The sequence below is a fragment of the Mobula hypostoma genome, chromosome 5 (genome assembly GCF_963921235.1).
Source record: "Mobula hypostoma chromosome 5, sMobHyp1.1, whole genome shotgun sequence".
Classification (NCBI taxonomy): Eukaryota; Metazoa; Chordata; class Chondrichthyes; order Myliobatiformes; family Myliobatidae; genus Mobula; species Mobula hypostoma.
This window is the reverse complement of record NC_086101.1, coordinates 75,026,261-75,052,192: the sequence shown is the minus strand read 5'-3', so window position 1 is coordinate 75,052,192 and position 25,932 is coordinate 75,026,261. Positions and strand designations below refer to the sequence as shown.

The 25,932-nt window shown below is 40.0% G+C and overlaps 1 protein-coding gene across 1 annotated transcript in view; it reads right to left on the bottom strand.

Annotated features, from left to right (window-relative positions):
* arl5a (ADP-ribosylation factor-like 5A) overlaps positions 1 to 13,655 on the bottom strand; it is a 46,952-nt gene extending 33,297 nt beyond the window's left edge. Inside the window, exons 1-2 of the mRNA XM_063047532.1 lie at positions 13,324 to 13,655; positions 1,964 to 2,024 (exon numbers count right to left, since the gene is read on the bottom strand). Of these exons, the coding sequence (XP_062903602.1) occupies positions 1,964 to 2,024; positions 13,324 to 13,369 (107 nt within the window). The 5' untranslated portion in view covers positions 13,370 to 13,655. The remainder of the gene's footprint in view (positions 1 to 1,963; positions 2,025 to 13,323) is intronic.
* Between the last annotated feature and the right edge of the window lie 12,277 nt (positions 13,656 to 25,932).

Here is a 25,932-nt window from a genome sequence, read left to right as displayed (position 1 = left end):
ACAATTTTATAAACCTACATATGGTTAACCCTTTGCCTCCTGTGCTTCAGTGAAAACAATACCAGTCTATACAACCTCTCCTAGTACCTCAAACCCTCCACTCTGGGCAACATCCTGGTGAATTGTTTCTGACACTCTTTCTAGTGCTAACACAAACTTTCTACAGTGTGTTAACCAGAATTACATATAATATTCCAAGTGAGGCCGAACCATTGCCTTGTAGAGCTGCACATGATATCTCAACTGTTATATTCGATAAGCAAGCTATTGGCTTCCTCAGCATCCCATCCAACATATTTATTGTTTATTTATTATTATTTCTTCTTTCTGTATTTGCACAGATTGTTGTTTTCTGCACTCCAGTTGAAAAGACTTTCATTGATTCTGTTATGGTTATTATTCTATAGATTTATTGAGTATGCCCACAAGAAAATAAATCTCAGGGTTGCATATGGTGGCATATATGTACTTTAATAATAAAATTTACTTTGAACTTTATATAACTATTTCCCTCTGTACATCAACCCTGTAAAATGCATCAGCTTTAAAAGATTGCCAAATGTCTTTTATTATAAATAATTTGAAACTATATCCTTGAGAGGTAAAGATACAACCTGGTGATCAGTCTGTATTTTGCCAATTTGAGAGAGGAACCAAATCCTATGATAAATCATCAAGGTCCAAATTAACTGCAAGGATATTTCAGAGCTGAAAGCTGTCCTGACACCAATTATTTAGCATCTTCAAAACAAATACAAAGAAACATTTCACTAAGCGTAGATTTCTAATATGTAATGTATGCATAAATAGGTGATTAAATCTTGAATGCAAGGCTCCAAAATGCTCACTTGGTTTTTATATTTTGTTTAGCATTTCCCCCAAAAAAGCATAAAACAATTGTTTTATGCTTGATTATATTGGAAACCACTGCTTTTTTTAATATAAATAATACTTTTCATAAGATTTGCACTTCTTCACAAAATCATGCATCTTTCACACATGGAAGAAAGTGGTATAGCAGCTAAACTAACCGTTTATCACCTTACTCATTTTTATTGGCTAAGTATTTGCACATTACCCACATGATATAATTGTTTTAATTATGTAGCCTATTAATTCATTCATTCCTATATAAGGAATTTTCTGTATCTCATCTATTAAAGTGAGATTTTTCAGAGTGCTATGTTAATACCTTTGTCTTACATTAATTCTCCTCTTAGCATAGTTCCTCAGCTCTTTATTTACGATACTTATTATTTGTATGTTTGTTTGTACTCTAAAATAAATTGAAATCTTGGAATTAAGACTGCTCGCCATTCTTGACTCCTAGAAGACCCCCAAGGATCAGAAATTAAACAGAGAACAAACAACAGCAAACCAAGATGCACAATAAGTTTGAAACATTAACCTACATGGGAAATTTCAGGCATTTATTCTGGAGGATTAAACCTATTTTCTCATTTCAGAAACCAAACAAAGAATAAATTGAAGCTGGTATGGAACATTCCAGTCCAAAATCCTGTATCATGACTACCAGGCTTATTCTCCACTGGCCTCCATGATAGCAATTGCAGTGGAGTGAATATGGTAAATTCATGATCACCATCAATTTAAATGCACCAGTAAGTGATCAGGCAACATAGTTACATACATCAAAGTTGCTGGTGAACGCAGCAGGCCAAGCAGCATCTGTAGGAAGAGGTGCAGTCGACGTTTCAGGCCGAGACCCTTCGTCAGGACAACATAGTTAATTGTCCTCTGAATTCAAAGAGGGAAAAGGGAGGGTACTGCTAAGATTTGAAACACCATTAGACATATATAGCAGTATTCTCTGCAAAATTTACATTAAAAATATCATATAGTCAGTATCACATTTAAAACTAAACAAAAATCTGCATTGTCAAAAATACATTCTTGTTAATATTAAGGGAGAAAAGCTTTCTGGAACAGACTATATACTTACAACTGGTAAAGAATTGTTGTTTTTCCAGCATTGTCTAACCCCACGATAATCACTTTATGCTCTAAAAGAAAAATAAATCAAAATTTAATGGACCACAAAAGTATAAGCACATTTTATCAACACAGATGAAAAATTAAATGTTACATAAGTAACTTGCAGGATTTTTTTCTCAGTTATGAGAATTAACTGAATTGGGTAATCAAAAATTTCAAGAAATAATAATTAAAGTACATTTGTAGGACAATATTTGCTATGTATGACTATCATACATGGAGTTACTTTCTTCATAACAATGAGAATAATTCAAGATCTGAGGATTTGAGAAAATGGCATCCAAAGCATTCTCATCCTTACGTTGTTGGAATTTCTCAGCGTACTTCACCCAATTTAACCTGGCTATAAAAACAACCACTGAAACTCAAAGTACTCATTTTTCATTTGTTGAATTCAACTCGATGTTCTTATTTCTGGGAACTGAATAACAGCATCTTCCATGTTATTATACAGTATGGCTTACGGAGTAAAGCAGATTGCTGTTATTGTTTCCATACACTCTTTTACAGTCTGGATTATTAAAATATGCAGCTTTATGAGACGTGCAAAAAGATATAAAGTTTGGAAGGGAATACTTTTCAAACTAAGCCAAGGTAAAAAGTGTGCCAAAATATAAATGAAACTTCACACTAGCTCTGGGCACCATGGTAGTGTAGTGGTCAGCATGACACTATTACAGTTCAGGGTACTCTGGAGCTTGGAGTTCAATCCTGGTGCCATTCAGTAAGGAATCTGTACATCCTCCCTGTGGAATGTGCTCCCAGGTGTTCCCCAGGTGCTCCGGATTCCTCCAACAGTTCAAAGACATACTGTGTAGGTTAACTGGTCATTGTAAATTGTCTCGTGATTAGACTATGGTGAATCAGGGTTTGGGGTGGCATGACTCAAAAGGCTGGAAAGGCCAATTCCATGCTGTATCTATCAATAAATAAACAAATAAAGATTTCCGGTGTTATGACACAATTGGGATCGACATTCTCAGTGCAAGCTAGTTGGTTTTGTCAATCTGTTCAGTTCTGGATCTGCTACTTTAAATAATAAGTAATTAGGTTAGAGGTCAGATAATAATAGAAGTCAATACCAGCACCATTGTAGAACAAGCATTGTGTACACTACAATGAAAGTTATTAAATGGAAGACTCACCGACTTCTGGAATTAAATGGAAATTCTCTTTACGAGAACTTCTCAATAGCAGGCACACTTTCTTTCATCAGCCACATGGTATTTCATAATCACAAGGTAGACAAAAACCTTGGTCTGACTTTCCTAGACCCTCTTTCACACAATTATCGCTTAGCTTTTGAAACAAAGGTCCTTCTGAGCAATATCCACTCATTCATAGGATATGACTGAGAAGGATCACATGTATTGTCCACAGTAAATGATCACAAGAAGCCAGTACCAAGTTTTCCCTTTTCATCTACTATTCAAGCAAGAGGAGGCATTCTTTCAGCTAAGAGACAGTGAATTTTTTGCTGTGGAGAAATGTAGATGGTCTGTTTTCCTAGGTCAATATATGATCACTAAAGGAATAACAGAATGGGAATACAAAGTAAAAGTGGAACGCCCAGAATATTGATTCTTGGAGGCTACCCAAGATTATTTACCTACATTATTAGGCCAGGACTTAAAACATGCAAATTTGTGAATCAGATGTCATCTGAAAGTGCCCATATCGTAATTTGCACCATCCCATTGTGCTAACCATTCTGCACAGGACTCATCAAAAAAGCCTTAATAAATGCTAGATACTACTGAAATTTCTGTAGATATTCAGCAGGCTGGATAGCATCCTGAAGAATGGAAAGTAAAAAGCCTAAGAAATAGATGTAGCATGCCACTGGTTCCTTGAGCCTGCTCTACTGTTGAATATGATTTATTTGAAAAGCTTAGAAATATTTATTGCAAACAATTTTGGCCATCTAAGACACACTATTGATCTTCCCTTAAAAAAACAAAAGGCATTACATGGTTAAGATGGTCTACAAAAAAAATTAAAAATTAAAGCAAGCAAGTCTGCTTTTGTCCATATTATAAGAACATAAGGAATAGGTGCAGGAGTAGGCCATCTGGCCCATCAAGCCTGCTCCACCATTCAATAAGATCATGGCTGATCGGGCCACGGGACTCATCTCCACCTACCTACCTTTTCCCCAAAGCCCTTAATTCCCCGACTATGCAAAAATCTATCCAACCTTGTCTTAAATATATTTACTGAGGAAGCCTCCACTACTTCATTGGGCTGAGAATTCCAGAGATTCACCACACTCTGGGAGAAGCAGTTCCTCCTCACCTTCGTCCTAAATCTACTCCCCCGAATCCCGAAGCTATGTTCTCTAGTTCTAGTCTCACCTATCAGTGGAAACAACTTTCCTGCCTCTATCCTATCTATCCCTTTCATAATTTTATGTTTCTATAAGATCTCCTCTCATTCTTCTGAATTCCAGCGAGTACAGTCCCAGGCAACCCAGGCTCTCATCAGTCTAAAACCCTCTTCTCTGGAATCAGCCTGGTGAAACTCTTCTGCACCACCACCACCAAAGCCAGTATATTTCTCTAAGTAAGGACACCAGAACTGCACGCAGTACTCCAGGTGTAGCTGCACCATTATCCCGTACAGTTGCAGGATAACCTCCCTGCTCTTAAATTCAATCTCTCTAGCAATGAAGGCCAACATTCCATTTGCCTTCTTGATAGCCTGCTGCGCCTGCTGCACCTGCAAACCAACCTTTTGTGATTCAGGCACAAGCCCTCCCACGTCCCTCTGCACAGCAGCATGCTGTGATTTTTTGCTATTTAAATAATAATCTGCTCTTTCATTTTTCCATGTCTTCTGTAATCCATGTACACCGCAGGTTACAGAAGACATAATGTATGGAAATCCAACTTTATGCAAATTCTCTCATAAGTTTTTATAGAATTTTTCAAGATAGGAACGTTCAGTACAGAAATGTATACTTCTCTTTAACAAACAGATACAGTATATGCTCCATTAGTTCAATTATAGGAAGTGTTCAGGTCAACACAAAAGATAGTTGATGAAATGAAAGAACTATGACAAATAAATGGGAGCGATATGTAATCTAATGAATTAATATTTTTCAACAATATGTAACAACAAATTCCAGTTCCCAATTCCATTTAATTTGATACAGGGGGCGAATCATTGGGAAGGTTTGTAGAAATCTACTGCAATAACAAATTAATGAATTAACGAATATAATGACAGTAGTTACACACACCCAGGTGTATGTTACATCATTTTGTATAAAATGGGCACCCCAGTAGCATAGCAGTTAGCGCGACACTATTACAGCTTGGGGCATCAGAGTTCAGAATTCAATCCCATCTTCCTCTGAAAGGCGTCTCTGTACGTCTTCCCTGGGAAATGTGTGGGTTTTCTCTGGGTGCTCCGGTTTCCTCTCACAGGCCAGGTAGGTTAATGGTCGTCGTAAATTGTCCCATGATTGGTTTAGGATTAAATCAGGATTGTCTGGGATGGCTGGCAGGCCGGGGAGCGGGGGGGGGGGGAGGGGTGGCTCAGCTTGAAGGGGCAGAAGGGTCTATTCCATGCTCTATCTCAAAATAAATAAGAATAAATAATAAAATATATAGCAGAGCTGTAGGAGTTAAACTAAGTCCATGCTGGCTATAGTCCAATACACAATAATGTCCTCTTACTATTACTCTTGTATTTACTGACCTACACTGTCATATAGAAAAGTCAGTTTACAGAAAGTTCTCGAAGAACCCTGAGGTAACCCAGGAATTCCTCATAATTCAATATGTTAAGAAAGCTACCCTTTTTACAGGTATAAGTTAAATTCTTAATAATGCCCTACCATTTGATAGATGTTAATTTCACTTTAACTAATAGTACTAAACAGTCCAAAGATTAACATCCTTGCTTTAGCTAAATATCTGGTATCAGACACTAATGTCAAATAATTGGTACTGAATTTGAGGCTGAAGATCTAGATCAACAGTTCCCAGCCTAGGGTCCACAGACCCCTCAACTAATAGTAGGAGTCCATAGCATAAAAAAAGATCGGGAACCCTTGACCTAGATGATCCATACAAGAGCTGATCCAAGACTAACAATCGTTACTGAAAATAAGAAAAAAATCAACACATCGATCCAAATGGTTTATGTAACATTTATAAAATTGGATTATCCATTATTCTTTCTACAAGCTATGCTGTTAGTGCCACTTAGTGGTTTACTTGTATAAACTATCAGCCATGTGGTGCAGCTGAGAAGTCTTGTCCCATGACACTTTCGTAATATGAAGTGATATCCTTTTTCATTCAACACCAATAGAACTCTGTATCTACACATTTTATTAAAATCTAAGCTATTAAAATATTGTCATCAATAAATAACAAGTTCAATAAAATTGGCACTTATCTTCTCATTCCGCCAAAATATTTTAAAATAAAATACACATACTATCAGACCTGTTTTTCATCGTTCTCATTTTTTTTAGACATCCTATTCAGTCAAAATGGAAATCACACAATTAAATTCCTAAACACAACTTTATTACTAATTCCTGATTCACTATCAGCATTATAAAATTAATTATATAGCCATAAACACACAGCTGTTTATTCAGGTCTGCTAGTGCAAATTAATTGGACAACAGCAACACCTACGACAGGCTGCTGTTTATTGATTATAGCGCAGAACATTCAACACCGTTATCCCCTCAATACTGATTAATAAATCTCAAAGCCTGGGCCACTGTACCTCCCTCTGCAATTGGATCCTTGATACCCTTATCAGGAGACCACAGCTAGTTGCAGACCGGAAATAACATCTCCTCCTCGCTGACAATCAACACAGGCTCACCTGAAGGTTACGTGCTTAGAACGCTGCTCATGACTGTGTACCTAGACACAGCTAAAAAGCAATCTATAAATTTTCAAATGGCACAATTATTGTTGGTGGACAAGGCGATGCTCAGGAGTGAGATCTGTCAGCTGGTTGAGTGGTGTCGCAATAACAACTTTGCATACAACTTCAGTAAGACCAAGGAATTGATTGGGGACTATAGGGAAGGGAAAATGGGAAATTTTCAAAAAGTGATACCTCAAGAAGGCAGCGTCCACCATGAAGTACCCACACCATCCAGGACATAGCCTCTTCTCATTGCTACCATAAACAGATGAGGTACAGGAGCCTGATGCCGCACATTCAACATATTAAGAACAACTTCTTCCTCTTCACCATCAGACTTCTGAATTGTTCGTGAGCCTGTGAACACTACCTCACTATTATGCTCTCATGCTGCACTATTTATTCTTATTGCGATTAATAGCAATGTTTATGTATTGCACTGCTCTGCTGCTGCAAAACAACACATGTCATGGATTATCTCACTGATAATAAACATGATTCTGATGCTGGTTTCCCCCCACAATTCAAGGTGTTTCAGTGGACTTTGGGAGTTACAAAGGCATGAGAAGTGCTACTTAAATTCAAGACTTGCTTTCCAATTCAGATTATAAATTAACATGAGTTCAAGCTCAATAAATTGAAGGAAGCTTACTGAACTTTTTAAAATGGTCTTGAATGAGACATGGTTGACCTTAAAGCAAACATAAATCACAGCTTTCTGCAGATGCTTTCACATAATTTTCAGTGTAACATGTGGAATACAACTCCACTGCAAGAGTTGGTACCAGGAATTGGAATGTTACTGTCACATGTACCAAGATACAGTGAAAAGCTTGTCTTGCATAAAGTTCATACAGATCAATTTATGACACAGTGTACTGAGGGAGCAGAGGGTAGAACAATAACAGAATGAAGTGTAACAGCTACAGAGGAAGTTCAATGCAGATAGACAAGATACAAGATCATATCAAGGTAAGAAGATATGTAAAAAGTCATCCAACATTAAATTTCTGACACAGCAAAGACAGGGTTAACATTCAAAATAGGTACAAATATAACTTTGGTATTACTGGCTACTTCTCATCATGTGCAACTGCATGTGTGACCAGCTTCATGTAAAAAAAAACCTCGGGTTTTAAACAAAAAATGCTGGAATCATTCAACAGGTCAGGCAACATCTGTGGAAAGAGAACGAGGCCAAACTTTTTAGGTCAAAGATCCTTTGTCATAATTGGGGGAAAATATACCCAAGCTACTGAGTGTTTCCAAGTGTCTTTTTTGTTTTTACTTCAGATTTAAAACATCTGCACTTTTATGTTTGATTTTCATTCCTTCAGGTTTACTGTGTTTCATGAGTTAATAAGATTAGTTACTCAAAGTTATTGTTCCAAATGATTAATGGACAATCAAAAATTCTCAAATCATTACTCACCAAAAAGTGAGTATTCATTACGCATTAAAAAATACAAGGAGCACAAACAATTAGTAATTTATAACTGACAATATAAAGAAAACTGTTTCTTTCTATTTCTCCTCACAAGCATAATCCTTCTTCCTACGAGCTCTGTATTAGTCATTGGTGAAGTTACCGAAGACTGGAAGGGGGCAAATGTTGTTCTTTTGTTTAAAAAGGGTCGCAAGGACAAGTCAAGAAACTACAGGATGGTCAACCTGATATCAGTAGTGGGTAAGTTACATAAGAGAATTATTAGGGACAGAATCTACCAACACTTGGACAGACCTAGTGTGATTAGGAGCAGTTAGCATGGCAGGGGAAGTCTTGCTTGAGAAAGCATTCAAGTTTTTTTGAAGAGATACCCAAAAGGTAAATGAACGTAGAGCAGTATATGTTATCTATGTGGACTTCAGTGAAGCCTTCAACAAGTACCTACATGGTAGGCTAGTCTGGGAGCTTAGGTCACATGGAATCCAGGAAAAGCTAGTTAAGCAACTTGGATCCACTCTAATTTGCCTACCATCACAACAGGTCAAAAGCAGATGTAATTTCATTGGCTCTTCACTCAGCCCTAGAATATCTAGACAGTGAAGATACATACATCAGGATGCTCTGCATTGACTACAGCTCTGAATTTAATACCGTCATCCCATCAACACTAACCAATAAGCTCCAAGATCTTGGCCTCAATACTAACCAATAAGCTCCAAAATCTTGACTATAATACCTCCTTGTGCAACCAGATCCTCAATTTCCTCACTTGGCAACAACATCTCCTTCACAATCATGATCAGCGCAGGTGCACCATGAGGCTGTGTGCTTAGCCCCCTGCTCTATGTGCTTTACATTTATAACCGTGAAGCTAAGCCCTGCTTCAATGCCATATTTAAATTTGGAGATGGCAGCACTGTTGTTTTGCCAAATCAAAGTTGGCGATGCATCAGTATAGAGCAGGCAGATTGGAAATCTGGCATGGTGGTGTCACAACAACTTCTCAGCAATATCCTCTGATTATTGACCACAGGAAGACAACACTGGAGATCCATGAGCCAGTCCACATCAGGGCATCAGAGGTGGAGAGGGTCAGCAACTTGAAATTCCTCAGCATCATCATTTCAACCAATCTGTCCTGGGTCCGCACTTAAGTGACCTTATAAGGAAGCCATGCAATGCCTTTACTTTCTTATAAGCTTGCAAAGATTCAGCACATCATCTAAAACCTTGACAAACTTCCATAGATGTACAGTGGTGGCATCAGGGCCTGGAATGGAAACAGCAATGCCCTTGAACGGAAAAGCTTACAAAAAGTAGGGATACAGCCCAGTCCATCATGGGTAAAACCCTCCTCACCACTGAGCACATTTACCAGGAACGCTGTCACAGGAAAACAGCATCCATCATCAAGGAGCCCTACCATCCAGGCCACGCTCTCTTCTTGCTGCTGCCAACAGGAAGGTGGTAGAGGAGCCTAAAGTCCCACAGTACCAGGTTCAGGAATAGTGATTATCTCTCAACCATCAGACTCTGGAGCCAGAGGCAATAACTTCACTCACAATAATATTGAACCGATTCCACAAACTATGGACTCACTTTCAAGAACTCTACAGCTCTCAATATTTATTCTTATGTATTATTATTTTGTTTTTTCTTTCTGTGCTTGCAGTTTGTCATCTTTTGCAAATAGGTTGTTTGTTTTTGCTGTGCATGTTTGTGCAATGACTCTATTCCGTTTCTTTGTATTAACTATGAATGCCTGCAAGAAAATTAATCTCAGGGTTGTATATGTTGATATATATGTACTTTAATAATATTGACTTGGAACTCTGAAGTAGAATAAAAACTCGCTCAGGAAGTAGGAAGCAGAGGGTAGTAGTTAAAGGCTGTTCCTTGGAATGGAGGCCAGTAGTTAGTAGTGTGCCTCAGGCATCAGTGACCATTGTTACTATTATTTACATAAATGATTAATCTGCGAATGCACAAGGATCGATCAGTAAATGTGTGGATGATAGTGAAGAAGATTATTGTCAATTACCAGAGGATCTTGATCAGCGAGGGAAGTAAGCCGAGGAGCGGCAAAGGGATCTCAATACAGGTAAGTGTGAGGTGATGCATTTTGGAAAGTCAAACGAATGTAGAACACATATTATGAATGGTGGGGCACTAGGGAGTGTAATGGAACAGAGGGACCTAGGAGTGCAAGTGTATAGTTGATTGAAAGCCACAACACAGGTGAAGAGAATGGTGAAAAAGGCATATAGGACGTTGGTTTCACCAGCTAGGGCATTGAGCATAGGAGTTGAAACATTGTATTACAGTTGTACAAGTCATTGGCGAGGCCACATTTGAAGTACTGTGTAGTTTTAGTCATGATGTTATAGGAAAGATGTGGTTGAACTGGAACGGATGCAGAAAAAAATTTATGACGATGTTGCCAGGACTAGAGGGTTAGAGTTATAGGGAGAGGGTGGCCAGGCTGGGTCTTCATTATTTAGAACAGAGAATGAGAGGCAACCTATGGAAATGTTTACAATTAAGTCAAGCATAGGTAAGGTGAATGCTAACAGACATTTCTCCAAGGTAGAGAAGACCAAAGCTACATTAGGGGCAACATCTCAGAGTCTGCTGGGTGAGTCAAAGGGCCGATATCTGCATGTCCGCACCTAAGTAAATCTGAATCTTAAACTTCTGCACCCAGCACGTGGTGAGTACATGGAACAAGCAACCAGTAGTGATTGAGACAGGTATAAGCAGCTCTTGGTTAGGTACCTGGAGGGGCAGGGCTTACAGCAAGGGTTCTGAAACTTCTTTATGCCATGGACCAATACCATTAAGCAAGGGGTCCATGGAACCCAGGCTGGGAATCCCTGACTTAGAGGGATTTGGGTCAAATGCAGGAAATTTGCATTAACTGGTTGTTCACACTGGTTGGCGTGGACTCATGAGGCCGAAGGCTTGTATCCACGTTGTATTGCTCTATGACTCATTTTTAAGTTTATTTTTGGAAAATGCTAATGCATGAAATAAGACTGTTTTTATGTTATTACTGTTAGTATTTCACATCATTTCAGTATAGAACAGTGTTCCACCTACTTTATGGAATGCCAGAGCTCTTGGCCAAGTCATCTGGAACTCTGCACAAAAGGTGCCATGTTTAAAACAGTCATTAAATGAGAAAGAAACATTCTCACTGGGATTAACTTTTAAGAAAAAATGTCCCATATATTTATACAACCGAAGCTGCACACCAAAACTGAGCTGCACTCTCACCATCCCATCTAAAATACAGGAACTCTCCAAACATTTATGAAAACAAATTAACTGAATTTAATTTAACAGAAACAATGCTGATAATGCTCTGTCCATTCACCACAGGAAGCACTATCAAATAATCCGAACAGGTTCATCCCAAAATTATGACAGAAATTCATCCTTGTGAACTGTTCATAAGCTGAACAGCTTGCAAATTAGAGCTGCAGTTGTGAACAGTTGTTCCTTATACGCCTTCTTCACCGCAACAGCTGGCAAATCTATCCCACTGTCTCCCAACCACTTGCTCGTATGTATGGGTTGTATACAAGTTAACACCTCACATTTATCTGCATTGAAATCCATTTGCCACTCCTCAGCCCACTTCCCTAGCTGATGAAGATGCCCCTGTTAAGTGGGGAGGACTTGTACATCTTTACTCAGAATTTATGACATGCGCATGGAAAAGCAAAGATTCAAATCATCCCAAGAGTTACCGTAACATTAGGGCAGCACTGTAGCATGGTGGTTAGCTCCAGTGACCCAGGTTCAGTTCCTGCCACTGTCTCTAAGAAGTGTATGCATTCTCCCAGTGATTGCGGGAGTTTCCTCCAGATGCTCTAGTTTCATCCCACAGTCCAAAGACACAGGCTAATTGGTCACAGTAAATTACACTGTGATTAGGCTCAGGTTAAATTGGGGTTTGCGGGCAGCACGAAGGGCAGGAAGGGCCTATTCTGTGCAGTGTCTCAATAAATAAAGAAATAAATAAAATGATTAGCTCAGCAGTAGACAAACAGAAGACAATGTATTTGAACTCATGAAACAGAATGCTCAAATTAGATGAACTATGGTCTACCGAACTGCACTTGCACCTATAAGATGGTGTCAGTCACAAACACCATAGAAAACTTTGCAAAAATAAGTTTTTTTTAAACTACATCCCCAAAAACAACAGTTATTTATATTTTTGAAAAATGAGGCTCAGCAAAACAATAGATATCTTGTTCTTAAAGATAGCAGTGGATAGATATTGTAAAATGGGATGGCATGAAATGACTCTAAAAGAGGTTCTATGCAAGTCAACCAGCATCAAGAAAACACAAGCACTGATTGCACTCTTTCTATGGAGATTAGACTTGAAGACATTAGAGAAAAAGGCCACAGAAATGAAATTAAGCTTTGTGAGAAATAAAAAGATTTAAGCTCAAACTCACCACTCGAAGGCACAGGGAAAATTTAGACACTGGACTAAGAATACATAAAATGCACATATCGCAAAAAGTATTATGTCCTATTATTTAAACAGCCCAGACTAGCCAATAGTGTTTTCCCTCCAATTTGAGTAAGACTGGGTGTCTGAAGTAAATTATTAAGTCTGAAATTTCAAGGGGATGAATTATTCATTGAAAATCTGGAGATACCAAGAAACGGATACCAAGCAAAACTGTGTTAATCTGATAGAAATATGACAGAGAGAATGGATCTAAAATTGTGACACTGAATAAATTTGATCTAATACACTGGATGTAGTGACAGAGTGAAATACATGTGGCAGATATTCAGTTGGAAATCAAGTTAAGGGTGTGATAACTAAATTAACAGCACGGCAACTGGCCGAAACCAAATGACCGAAGAGGTTGACTGGCTGAGTCCAATAGCAATGTGTTCAGTGAGCCCGATATCATCGGGATCTGGCCCACCTTGGTGATTGAAGAGTCTCCATAGTTTGGTGAATATGATTCCCATTCTCCAGGCAATGTAGTAACCGTCTAGCCAGCCACCAAGTCCGGTAAAGCCCGGGGCCTGCTGTTAGTCGCTTGGTTACAGCGAAAACCCCTCTCCGGGTCGTTCCAACAACCGGGTGAAAACTCCGTCTCCGAAGCAGCAGCAGCAGCAGCAACACTATATCCTAACACGAGCTGCCGCTCAGAAACGTATGACCCGTGGGAAGAGCCATCTTAGCGAGGCCGAGAATAACTAAACACCAGCCCGCCGCTCCTCCGACTCTCACCGACCAGCACAGAAAAAAACTACGCCTGCGCACCAGCCCGAGGTCCTAGCACTCCATCAGGTCCTGGCTCCCCATTGCGCCTGCGCAACATGCTGCCGTCTGACATTCACTACGCCTGTGTAGGACCGGCAGCGCCGGCGTTTTGAGTAAATGACATTTTCCAGTTGCGTAGACGACTACTATCAATGAACAGAAGAGAGATGACAGGATTTATTTAGCAGTTCCTGTTGCTAACATGAAATCTGTTCATTTTATAATTGATGGCAGTGCACATCTCACACATCCTCTCATGGTCCCAGAACAATATACAACCATTAAAGATCACCTACACCTCTACCTTGTAAATAGGACATACATGGTAAATGGTAGGGCATTGAAGAATGCAGTAGGACAGAGTGATTTAGGAATAATGGTGCAAAGTTCCCTGAAGGTGGAATCTCATGTGGATAGGGTGGTGAAGAAAGCTTTTGGTATGCTGGCCTTTATAAATCAGAGCATTGAGTATAGGAGTTGGGATGTAATGTTAAAATTGTACAAGGCATTGGTAAGGCCAAATTTGGAGTATTGTGTACAGTTCTGGTCACCAAATTATAGGAAAGATGTCAACAAAATAGAGTACAGAGAAGATTTACTAGAATGTTTCCTGGGTTTCAGGACCAGAGTTAGAGAAAGGTTGAACAAGTTAGGTCTTTGGAACGCAGAAGGTTGAGGGGGGACTTGATAGAGGTATTTAAAATTATGAGGGGGATAGATAGAGTTGACATGGATAGGCTTTTTCCATTGAGAGTAGGGGAGATTCAAACAAGAGGACATGAGTTGAGAGTTAGGGGGCAAAAGTATAGGGGTAACATGATGGGGAACTTCTTTACTCAGAGTGGTGGCTGTGTGGAAAGAGCTTCTAGTAGAAGTGGTAGAGGCAGATTCAATATTGTCATTTAAAGAAAAAGTGGATAGGTATATGGACAGGAAAGGAATGAAAGGTTGTGGGCTGAGTGCAGGTCGGTGGGACTAGGTGAGAGTAAGCATTCGGCATGGACTAGAAGGGCCGAGATGTCCTGTTTCTGTGCTGTAATTGTTATATGGTTATATGGAGCTGAACTTTGTACATCCGTACTGTCGTCATTCTACAGATGTGCAGTAGAAAGCATCCTAACCTGCTGCTTCACTGCTTGGGACAGAAACTGCACTTTGGCAGACATGAAGACTCTACATCAGGTAGTCAAAAGTGGCACCAGCCTATCTGCCATCAAGGTCATATATACAGAAAGGTGCCAGGAAAGGGTCAGTTACACCATGAAGGATCCCACACAGCCTACTCCTGGACTGTTTGCCCCTCTCCCATCAGGGAGGTGGCTATGTAGCATCCAGGACCACCAGACTCAAAAACAGTTACTTTCCCCAAGCAGTAAATGACAGAAATGTGCTGTAGCACTTTTTTTTATTTGCTGTTATTTTGTAAATAACACTATTCTTTGCATTTCTGGTCAGATGCTAAATGCATTTCATTGGCTTTGTATCTGTACTCGGCACAATGACAATAAAGTTGAATCTAAATCTAAATCTGATCACCACCTCCACCCACTAACTCCATCACTACTTTATTATTTCCCATCAGTCACCTTATGTACAGCCAAGTGTCATGTTATAGACACACAATCGATTTATGTATCCAAGCTATCTTAAGTATTTATGTTGATCGTGTGTGTTTTAATTGTTACTGTATTGTGTTCTTTATCTTTTGCATTTTTCTGTGCTGCATCAGATCCAGAGTAACAATTCTCCTTACATCTGTATACAGAAAATGAATAAAACAATAATGAATCTTGAATCTTGAATTGTAATAGTTCCTCGTATCATATTGACTCATTATATCCGACTCAATAATATTTTATATAACTAACACAGATGAGTCATTGAATATAGAGGACCTAGCAGAGGGAAGGCAAAGTGAAAGAGCAACGTGGCATTATTATTGCACCTTTGACAACCTTGGAATGTCCCAAGATGCCTTAAAGGCAATGAAATATTTCTGTAGTGGTGGCACTGTTGTACTCAGTTTAACATTCAGTTTGAGTACAGGATACTAACACAAAGTCATGCGGTTAAGGGATAAATTGTGATCTGTACTACCAGCACAAGCTGAATGATAATACTAAATTGAAAAGACAACATACCTGATGTTATTACAGCCCCTCAATACTACAGGATCCTATGTTCAGATACCTGGCCTGGTGGTCTGGACCCCGAACCTACAACTCTTTGGACTCTTATGGTCAAGTGAATCAGTGAGTGAATCAATAGACTCAAAGAGTTATTGAACGCTACAGCACAGAAATAGGTCCTTCAGCCCATCTAGTTCATGCCAATCTGCCTGTTCCCATCGACCAACACCCGGAACATAGCCCTCCATACCCCCCTCCATCAATGTACCTATCCAAATTTCTCTTAACTGTTGAAATCGGACATTCACCACTTGCAATGGCAGCTTGTTCCACAATCTCACCACCCTCTGAGAGAAGAAGTCCCCCTCATGCTCACCTTTCACCCTTAGCCCCATGACCTCCAACTGTAGTTCCACCCAATCTCAGTGGAAAAAGTTAGCTTGCATTTGTCCTCTCTGTAGCCCTCATAATTTTGTATACCACTGTCAAATCCGCCTTCATTCTCCTATGGTCGAGGGAATAAAGTCCTCATTTTTTCAGCCTTTCCCTTTCACTCAGGCCGTCAAATTCTGGCAATATCCTTGTAAACTTTCTCTCCACTCTTTCAATCCTGTTGATATCTTTCCTGTAGGTAGGTGGCCAAAACTGAACACAATGCTCCAAATTAGGCCTTACCAATGTTTTATACAACTTCAGCACACCGTTCCAACTCCTGTACTCAATATATTGATTTATGAAGGCCAATGTGTCAAAAGCTTTCTTTATGACTCAACCTACTTGTGGTGCTGCTTTCAATGAATTATGGATCTGTATTCCCAGATCCCTTTGTTCCAGCACAGTCCTCTGTGCCCTGCTGCTCACCTGGTTTGTCCTCCCAAAGTGCAACGTCTCGCAATTGTCTGCATTAAGTTCCATCTGCCATTTATCAACCCATTTTTCCCACTGGTGCAGATCCCTAGACAAGGTTTGACAGTCTTCCTCACTGTCATCTGTGCCCCAATCTTGGTGACAGCCAAAATTTGCTGATCTAGTTAATCATATTATCATCCAGATCATTGATATAGATGATAAACAACAATGGACCCAACACTGATCCCTGCGGCACATCACTAGTCACAGGCCTCCAGTCAGAGAGGCAACTATCTACGACCACTTGCTTGGACTTTTCCCTCCAAGCTAATGTCTAATCCAATTTACTGCCTCATCTTGAATGCCAAGTGACTGAATCTTCTTAACCAAACTCCCTTGCGGGACCTTGTCAAAGACCTTGCTAAAGTCCATGTAGACAACATCCAGTCCCTTGCTTTCACCAACTTTACTGGTAAATTCCTCAAACAACCCTATAAGATTGGTTGGACACAACCTGCCATGCACAAAGCCATGCTGACTATCCTTAATCAGTCCACGTCTATCCAAATACTAATATATCCAGTCCAATTGAATACCTTCCAATAATTTATCCACTACTGATGTCAGACTCACTGGTCTATAATTTCCTGGTTTATTCTTAAAGCTTTTCTTAAACAGTGGAACAACATTAGCTATCCTCCAATCCTCCTGTACTTCACCTGTCACTAAGGATGATTTAAATATTTCTGCCAGGGCCCCTGCACTTGCCTCCCACATAGTCTGAGGGAACATCTTGTCAAGCCCTGCTCTGTAATCTCTATAGTGTCCATGAATTCACTGCTGCTTTGCCTCACTTTCATAGACTCTCTCTCTGTCTCCCAAACAAATTCAGATGCAAAAAATCCATTTAATATCTCCCCCATCTCGCTTGGCTCCACGCATAGATTACCATTCTGATCTTCCAGAAGACCAGTTTTGTCCCTTGGAATCCTTTTGCTCTTAATATATCTGTAAAGCCCTTAGGATTCTCCAACACCTTATCTGGTAGAGCAACCTCATGCCTACTTTTAGCCCTCCAGATTTCTTTTTTAAGTGTTCTCTTGCATTTCTTATACTCCATAAACACCCTTTGGTTCCTACCTGTCTATACCTGCAATGCACCTCCTTTTTTTTGTTAAACAGGGCCTCAATATCTCTTGAAAACCAAAGTTTCCTGCACTTGTTAACTTTACCTTTTATTCTTATAGGCACACGCATGCTTTGTACTCCCAAAAGTTAGAGTTGGAAATCTGGGAATAAATGCAAATAAAATGTTAATTTACACTTATTTCTAATCAATGGAAATACTCCAGAAAGAACTGCAGAATCTGAATTTTTAAATTCATTTGCTAGAATCATTTTTTATCAATCTACTAATTTTACAATATTTCTAATCATAAGTCTCAGGATTAGCATTTGCAAAATTGAGCAATGATCTATACAAAGAATATTGTTCATGAATTTTGCAACTAGATTAAAGTCAAATGTTTTGTGACTTCTGTACAGTTTCCAGTGTCATCTCTAAATAGTCTCCAGTCATTTACTTTTAAAATGAAATAATCATTAAAAATCATCTGGAAATGTTTAAGTTAGCACATTAATATTTTAGCCTTAGTAGTCAAATATGTGTCTTAAGATGCAGCCACATATTGAATTGTATTTTCAACTCTAAGATTATAGTAAACTACAAGTTCTTGTGGATTAGTAGAGCTATACAGCATGGAAACAGGTCCTCGGGCCAAGTTGATGACTTAAGTTAATCTAAATTAGGAGGAGCAACACCTATACAGTTTGGGTAGCCTCCAACCTGATGGCATGGATATCCAATTCTCTGTCCTGTGAAAATAAGTTTCCTCCCCCTCTCCTCTTCTTCTGCTCCCCACATTGACCTTTTACCTTTTTGCACTTGCCTATTACTTCCCCCTGGGTCTGCTCCTCCTTCCCCTTCTCCTATGGTCCACTCCCCTCTCATGTCAGATTTCTTCCTCTTCAGCCCCTTATCTTTCCAACCCACCTGGATTCAACTATCACCTTCTACTATCCTCCTTCTCTTCCCCCCAGCTTTTTATTCTGGTGTCTTTCCCTTTCCTTCTCAGTCCTGAAGAAAGGTCTCGACCCGAAAAAATTGACTTTATGCATTTTCATTGTTGCGGCCTGACCTGCTGAATGCCTCCAGCACTTTGTATGTGTGTTGCTCTGGATTTCTAGCACCTACTTCATGTTTATAAATTAGTCTAATTTGCTTTTGTTTGGCACACATCCCTCTAAACCCTGCCCATTCATGTACCTGCATAAATACCTTTCAAACGTTGTATCTGTATCCAGCTCTACCATCTGACTTGGCAGTTTGTTCCATATACCCATACCCTCTATACAGAAAAAGTTTTGTTTCAGGTCCATGTTAAACCTTTCCCCTCTCACTTTGAAACTACACCGTCAGGTTTTAGATCCCACCCCCACATTCTGGGAATAATTACTCTGACCTTTCACCTTGTAACAACAACTCCCTAGGAAAGGAGCAGACAATATAGGAAAATATTTAATTGGGGGGAAGGCTAATTTTGATGGTATTAGGCAGGAACATAAATTAGGAATAACAATTTTCAGGGAAACATACAGTGAAAATATGAAGGTTGTTTAGGGAGTATATGCATGAGGTTTTGGACTGCTTTGTCCCCCTGAGACAGTAAAAGGATGTAGAGCAAAGGAATCATGGTTGACGAGAGCTGGAACACCTTGTCAAGAGGAAGAAGTAAGCATACTTTAACATTACAGAAGTAAAAGTCAGGCAGAGTTGTTGATTATTATAAGGAAGCCAGGAAGAAGAGACTGTAGAGAGCTAGAAGGGGACATGAAAAGGCGTGGTGAGTTGGATTAAGTAAAACCCCAAGGTATTCTACACATATATGAAGAAAAAGAGGATGACTAGAGTGAGGATAGGATCACTCAGGAACAAAGGCAAAAACACATGCCTGGAACAGGAGGAGGTAAGTGAGGTTCTTAATGAATACTTTGCTTTGGTGTTCGTCAGTGAGAGGGACTTTATTGAATGTGAGGTCAGCGTAGAACAAGCCAATGTGCTGGAACATGTAGAGTTTAAGAAAGACACAGTGTTGGAGCTTTTGTCAAACATTTGGATACATATGTTTCTTGAGCTGAAAGGAATATATGCCAGATTACTACAGGAAACGAGGGAAAAGATTGTAGAAAAAGTTCACCAGATTGATTCCTAAGGAGAGCCAATGAGAAGAGATTGCGTTACCTGGGACTACAGTTGTTGAAAATCAGAAGAATGAGAAAGGTATCTTATAGAAACGTATAAAGTTATGAAAGGGATTGATAAAATAGAGGCAGAAAAGTTGTTTCGTCTGGTAGGACTAGAACTAGGACGCATAACCTTGAGATTCAGGGGAGTTGATGGAGATGAGGAGGAATTGTTCTTTCTCAGGGAGTACTGAATCTGTGGAATTCTCTACCCAGGGAAGCAGTAGAGGCTACCTCATTATACTTCATGTGGGCAGCACAGTAGCACAACGTATTACAGTATCAGCAAGCTGGGTTCAATTCCCACCACTGCTTGTAAGGAGTTTGTACGTTCTCCTGGTGGCTGCGTGGAGTTCCTCCGGGTGCTGCAGTCTTCTCCCACAGTCCAAAGACATACTGGTTAGTAGGTTAATTGGTCATTGTAAATTGTCTCATGATTGAACTAGGATTAAATTGAGGGATTGCTGGGCGGCATGGCACAAAGAGATGGAAGGGCCTATTCCGCACTGTATCTCAAATAAATAAATAAATATTTAATGCAGAATTAGATGTTTGCACAGTAGGGGAATTAAGGGTTATGGGGAAATGGTGGGTAGATGGAGCTGAGTCCATGGCCAGATCAGCCATGATCTAATACAATATGGGAGCTAGCTCAATGCGCAAGATGTCCGACTCCTGCTCTCATTTCTTATATTCTTATGTTCTAAGTATTTTCCTAGGATCAGTGAAAGTTATATAACGTAATATCATAAACACGAGAAAGTCTGGAGATACTAGAAATCCAAAGCAACACACACAAAAAGCTGGTAGAAATCAGCAAGTCAGGTCAAGCAGCTTCTATGGAAAAGAATAAACAGTCGACATTTTGGGTCAAGACCCTTCTTCAGGACTGAGAAGGATAGGGGACGAATCCAGAATAAAAGGTGGGGGGAGGGGGAGGGGGTAGCTGGAAGGTGATACATGAAGCCAGGTGGGTGGGAAAGGTCAAGGGCTGGAGAGGAAGGAATCTGATAGGAGAGGAGAGTGGACCATAGGAGAAAGGGAAGGAGGAGGGGACCCAGGAGGAAGTAATAGGCAGGGAGAAGAAGTGAAATGTCAGAGTGAGGTATAGAGGAAGGGTAGGAAAGAGATTTGTTCTTGCTCCACCCAGAGGGCAGCCTCATCTTGGTGCATGAGAAAGCCATGGATCCACACATCAGAACTGGAATGCGAATCAGAATTAAAATGTTTGGCCACCAGGAAGTTCCACTTGTGGCAGATGGTGGGCAATTAACTCTGTATATACACGAATGTGTGGAGTGTGCTAAATAAAGTTAGTAAGCTACAGGCACTGATGGGAGAATTACATTGTTGCAATAGTAGAAACTTGTCTGAAAGAAGGAGCACGATTGGACATTAAGTATTCCTACATTTTTCAGCAAAGATAGGGAAGGAAAGAAAGGAGGAGGGCCGCCAGTGCTAATGAAAGGAGGGTCAAAGACAATTGGTTAGATTTGTGCTAGGAAACAGAGAACATAGGACAATACATCACAGATACAGGCCTTTTGGCCTATCATGTTGTTCTGGAGTAATTAAATGTCTAACTAAACTACTCCATTAGTCTACATAATGTCCATATCACTCTATTCTCTGCATATCCATATGCCTATCAAAGAGCGTCATAAATGCCTACGTCAGACTTGCCTTCTTTAACACTCGCGGAAGCACAGTCCAGAGAGCCTGTGAGGCCTAATGGCCGGAGCCCTGAGTCGAAGATCAATGACAGCAAATCCATGGGTCCACTGGAGGCTGGAGGGCAGAGACAGCCTGTGCTGGGTTTGGAGGACTGTGTACGGACATGGGTGGGAGCAAGCAAAGGGGCTGGTTTTGCCGTTGTTTTGTTGCTTCTTGCGTTCTGTGTTGATCTTCTGAGCATTGCGGATATGCAATGCTGCTATTAGAATGTGTGGCATCGCCTGCGTCTGTCCCCAGCACATCCCTAGGGTGGGCTGGTGGTTACTGCAAACAATGCATTTCACTGTTTGTTTCCAGGTACACGAGATCAAAAAATGTATCTGAATCGGAGTCTCTGTGTAAAATAAAAACCTGTTCCGTCTATCTCCTTTGAACTTACTCCTCTCACTATAAATGCCTGCCCTTCAGAATGAGACTTTCTTTCTTCTGGTCCACAGAGCCCATGCCACCCAATTACACCCGATGAGCGATCAACCTCCAACCGGTATGTGTTGGACTGTGGGAGGCAATCAGAGCACCTGAGAAAACCCATGCGCTCACGGGGAGAACGAACAAACTCCTTACATACAGTGGTGGCATTGAACACTGGGTCACTGGCTAACTGCTACATTACTGTTGCGCCTCAAACCTCTTGAACCTGGATGAAGAGATACTGGCTGTCTGCTCTATCTATGCCTCTCACAATCTTACAAACCTCTATCAGATCTCCTTTTAGCTTGTGCTGTTCCAAAAAAAAACAGCCTAAGTTTGTCCGACCTCTGCTTATAGCACATGCCCACTAATCCAGGCAGTACCTTGGTAAACCACTTTTCTATAGTCTTCCTATAATTCGCAAAACAATTGCTTGAAAATTTATAAGTTTGCATACAAATTAAACTCTAACTTGTATTTTCTGCTGAACCTCTCCGTCTTCATTTTGACATTCAGAATAAACAAATCCCTCCTGTAGTTTTGTGTAAAGTCACCCTGCAGCTTAGTCATAAAATAAGACCAGAAGACCATAAGATATAGGAGCAGAAGTAGGCCATTCGGCCCATTGAGCCTGCTCCACCATTCAATCATCGGCTGATCCAATTCTTCCAAGCATCCCCAGTCCCCTGCTTTCACCCCATACCCTTTGACACCCTGGCTAATCAAGAACCTATCTATCTCTGCCTTAAATGCACCCAATGACTTGGCCTCCACAGCCACTCATGGCAACAAATTCCACAGATGTTCCATAGCCTTGCTAGTTTTGCTGTGCAAGGTGTTGCACTTTGGAGTATACTTGCCACTGAGCGAAACTGGCTACAGGGACCTAGTGTCTGCCATTCCCATGAGTACGTAGGAGGTTGAAGAAGATGGCCTGTCACGGCCTTAATGACTCTGTATGTGGGTGAGTGGGAGGGGAGAGGAACGGAGCATGTTTCGCTGTTGTTGCTTTGTTGTTTATTGTGTTCTGCTGAGCATTATGGACATGCTATGGTGGGGCTGGAATGTGTGATGACATGCACATCCTTGGGTGTTCTGGTTGTTAATGAAAATAACACATTGCACCGTATGTTTCGATGTACGTGCGATAAATAAATCTGAATCTGAAATCTGAAATCCAAAATCTGAGCTTCAAGTGGCCTTGGCGAGGAGCATTAAGGAAAACCCCCAGGCATTCTACACGTACATGAAGAACAGGAGGATGACCAGTAATACACGCAAAATGCTGGAGGAACCCAGCAGGCCAGGCAGCATCTAGGGGAAAAAGTAAACAGTGAACGTTTTGGGCTGAGACCTTTCTGTCCTGATGATTTTAGTCCTAGATTTTAATAAGGCATTCAACAAGGCTCCCCATAGGAAGTTCCTTCAGAAGGTCAGGAGGCGTGGGGTCCTGGGAAACCTGGCGGTGTGGGTTCAGAGTTGGCTTGCCCACAGAAGACATAGGGTGGCAGTAGATCAAACATATTCTCCCTGGATATATGGGAGAATATATATATATTACACAGGGATCTTTTCTGGGATTCCTGCTCTTTGTGATTTTTATAAATGACAGTTGAGGAAGTGGAAGGGTGAGTTAGTAAGTTTGAAGATAACACAAAGATCGGTGGTGGTGTATGTAGTTAGAAGATTACAATGGGGCACTGATATGATGCAGAATGGAACTGAGAACTGGCAGATGGAGTTAAATCTGGAAAAGTGTGAAGTGATTTGCTTTGAAAGGTTAAACTTGAAGACAGAGTGCAAGGTTAGTGGTAGAATTCTTAGCAGTGTGGAGGAACAGAGGGACCAAGTGCATAGATCCCTCAAAGTTGCTGCACAAGTTGATGGGGTGGTTAACATGTGGTGCGTTGGCCTTCATTAGTTGGTGGAGTGAGTTTAAGAGCCAAAAGGTAACATTGCAGCTCTATAAAACACTGGTTAGACCACACTTGGAGTATTGTGTTCAGTTCTGGTTGCTGCGTTATAGAGAAGAGGTAGAGAAGATTTACCTGGATGTTGCCTGGATCAGAGAACATGCCTTATGAGGAAAGGTTGATCTAACTAGGGCCTTTCTCTTTGTAGTGAAGAAGGATGAGAGGTCATTTAATGGAAATGTTTAAAATGATAAGAGGCACAGATAGAATGGACAGCCAGCATCTTTTTCCCAGAGCAGTAATGGCTAACACAAGAGGGTATAATTTTAAAGTGATTAGGGAAAAGTATAAGGGAGGGATGTCAGAGGTAAGTTCTTTACACAGAGAGTTGTGGGTCTGTGAAGCGCGCTCCCAGATATGGTGGCAGAGGAAGATGCATTGGGGGACTCTTAGGTAGGCTCATGGATGAAAGAAAAATAGAGGACTATGTGGGAGGGTAGGGTTAGACTGATCTTGGAGTAGGTTAAAAGGTCCTGGGCCAAAGGGCCTATATGATGCAATACTCTTCCAACATAGAAATCTATGAAAAAGTGCCTTTATACACAGTTTGGCTGGAATTTGAAGTGCATGGTCTGTAGATGTGATAGAGATTGTTTTCCTATGGTCTTCAAGAGAAATTTGTAAGTATTCAGTGATAAAATATACTGTACGATGGGGAAATATTTGAGAGCCATACAACACAAAGGCCGAATAGTTTTCTTCAGTGATGTAGCTATTCTTTGAATCTAAATATTAAGCGAATGAAGTTGGAATAAGTGTAAGCATAAAACCACCAATTTGAAGAAACATTTTTATTATTACTTTAGAAAAAAATCTAATCTATTTTGAAAATGCAGCTGATTTTAACATCTATTTTCCAGAAACCGTGTTTTCAGAAATAGTGATATTCCATGCATGCCATTTACATTTCATTTTCCAAATCTCTGTGCACAAAAAATAGCAAAGCAATTAATTTCTGAAATCTCCAAAAACAATATGCCACTGAGAAGCTGAGGGAATAGTCAGTACAACATGCAACACTATGCACATTTGCATAGGAAATGGAAGTTAACCCAACATGCTCTTCAGAGTACTGAAAATACTATAAACTGTGCGCTGTAAGAAACAATGCGATAGACCTTACACAGAAGGATACCTTTCATAGAACCCTGCACAGGGTGACTCTGTTGTACAGTATTGTTAAATATATTTCTTAATAATAATTTCCATACCAATTGAAGCAGCAACTATTTATTTACAGGCTTTTTTTTAACTTTTCTGTAAACTTGTTTTAGAAATGTGCAAAAGAAGGTCATGTAATTTTAACATGCTATTAAGTCCTCAGGGTGTCCTGTAGCCCTGATGAATGAGAAGTTGAAGGAAGGTTTGTTGTTAATGTTGTCTTCTCATTGTGGAACAAAGTCCTCTTTATAATAGCTTGGCAGGATTAGCCTCACTTGTTAAATCTTTAAAAACGTTCAATAGGCAAGGCATTTGACAAAATATCTGTAACAGTAATACATAAGAACTGCATGTAGCCCATCTTCCAATCCAAGTCTTAGCAAATTCAGTTCCACAGACCTGAAAATATTATTCAAAAATACTACTGAAATTATATTTAATTTTAAAAAGTGTATCTACTTCTAAGTCATTTTCTGATACTAATCTTTATATGACTATTTTGACCCTTATCACACTGAGGTATTCTAAATGTAATACAGCATTGGATCATTTCTTCAACTAACTCATGAAAATACTAAAAGGTTAGTAAAGTGCTACAGTTATAATTGAATGCAAAGATTTATCTCTACTACAAAATAAATATCTCTTCTATAGCACTTTAATTTGATGGTCCCAATTTCCTAAAGGTGAAATTTTTAATTAAAG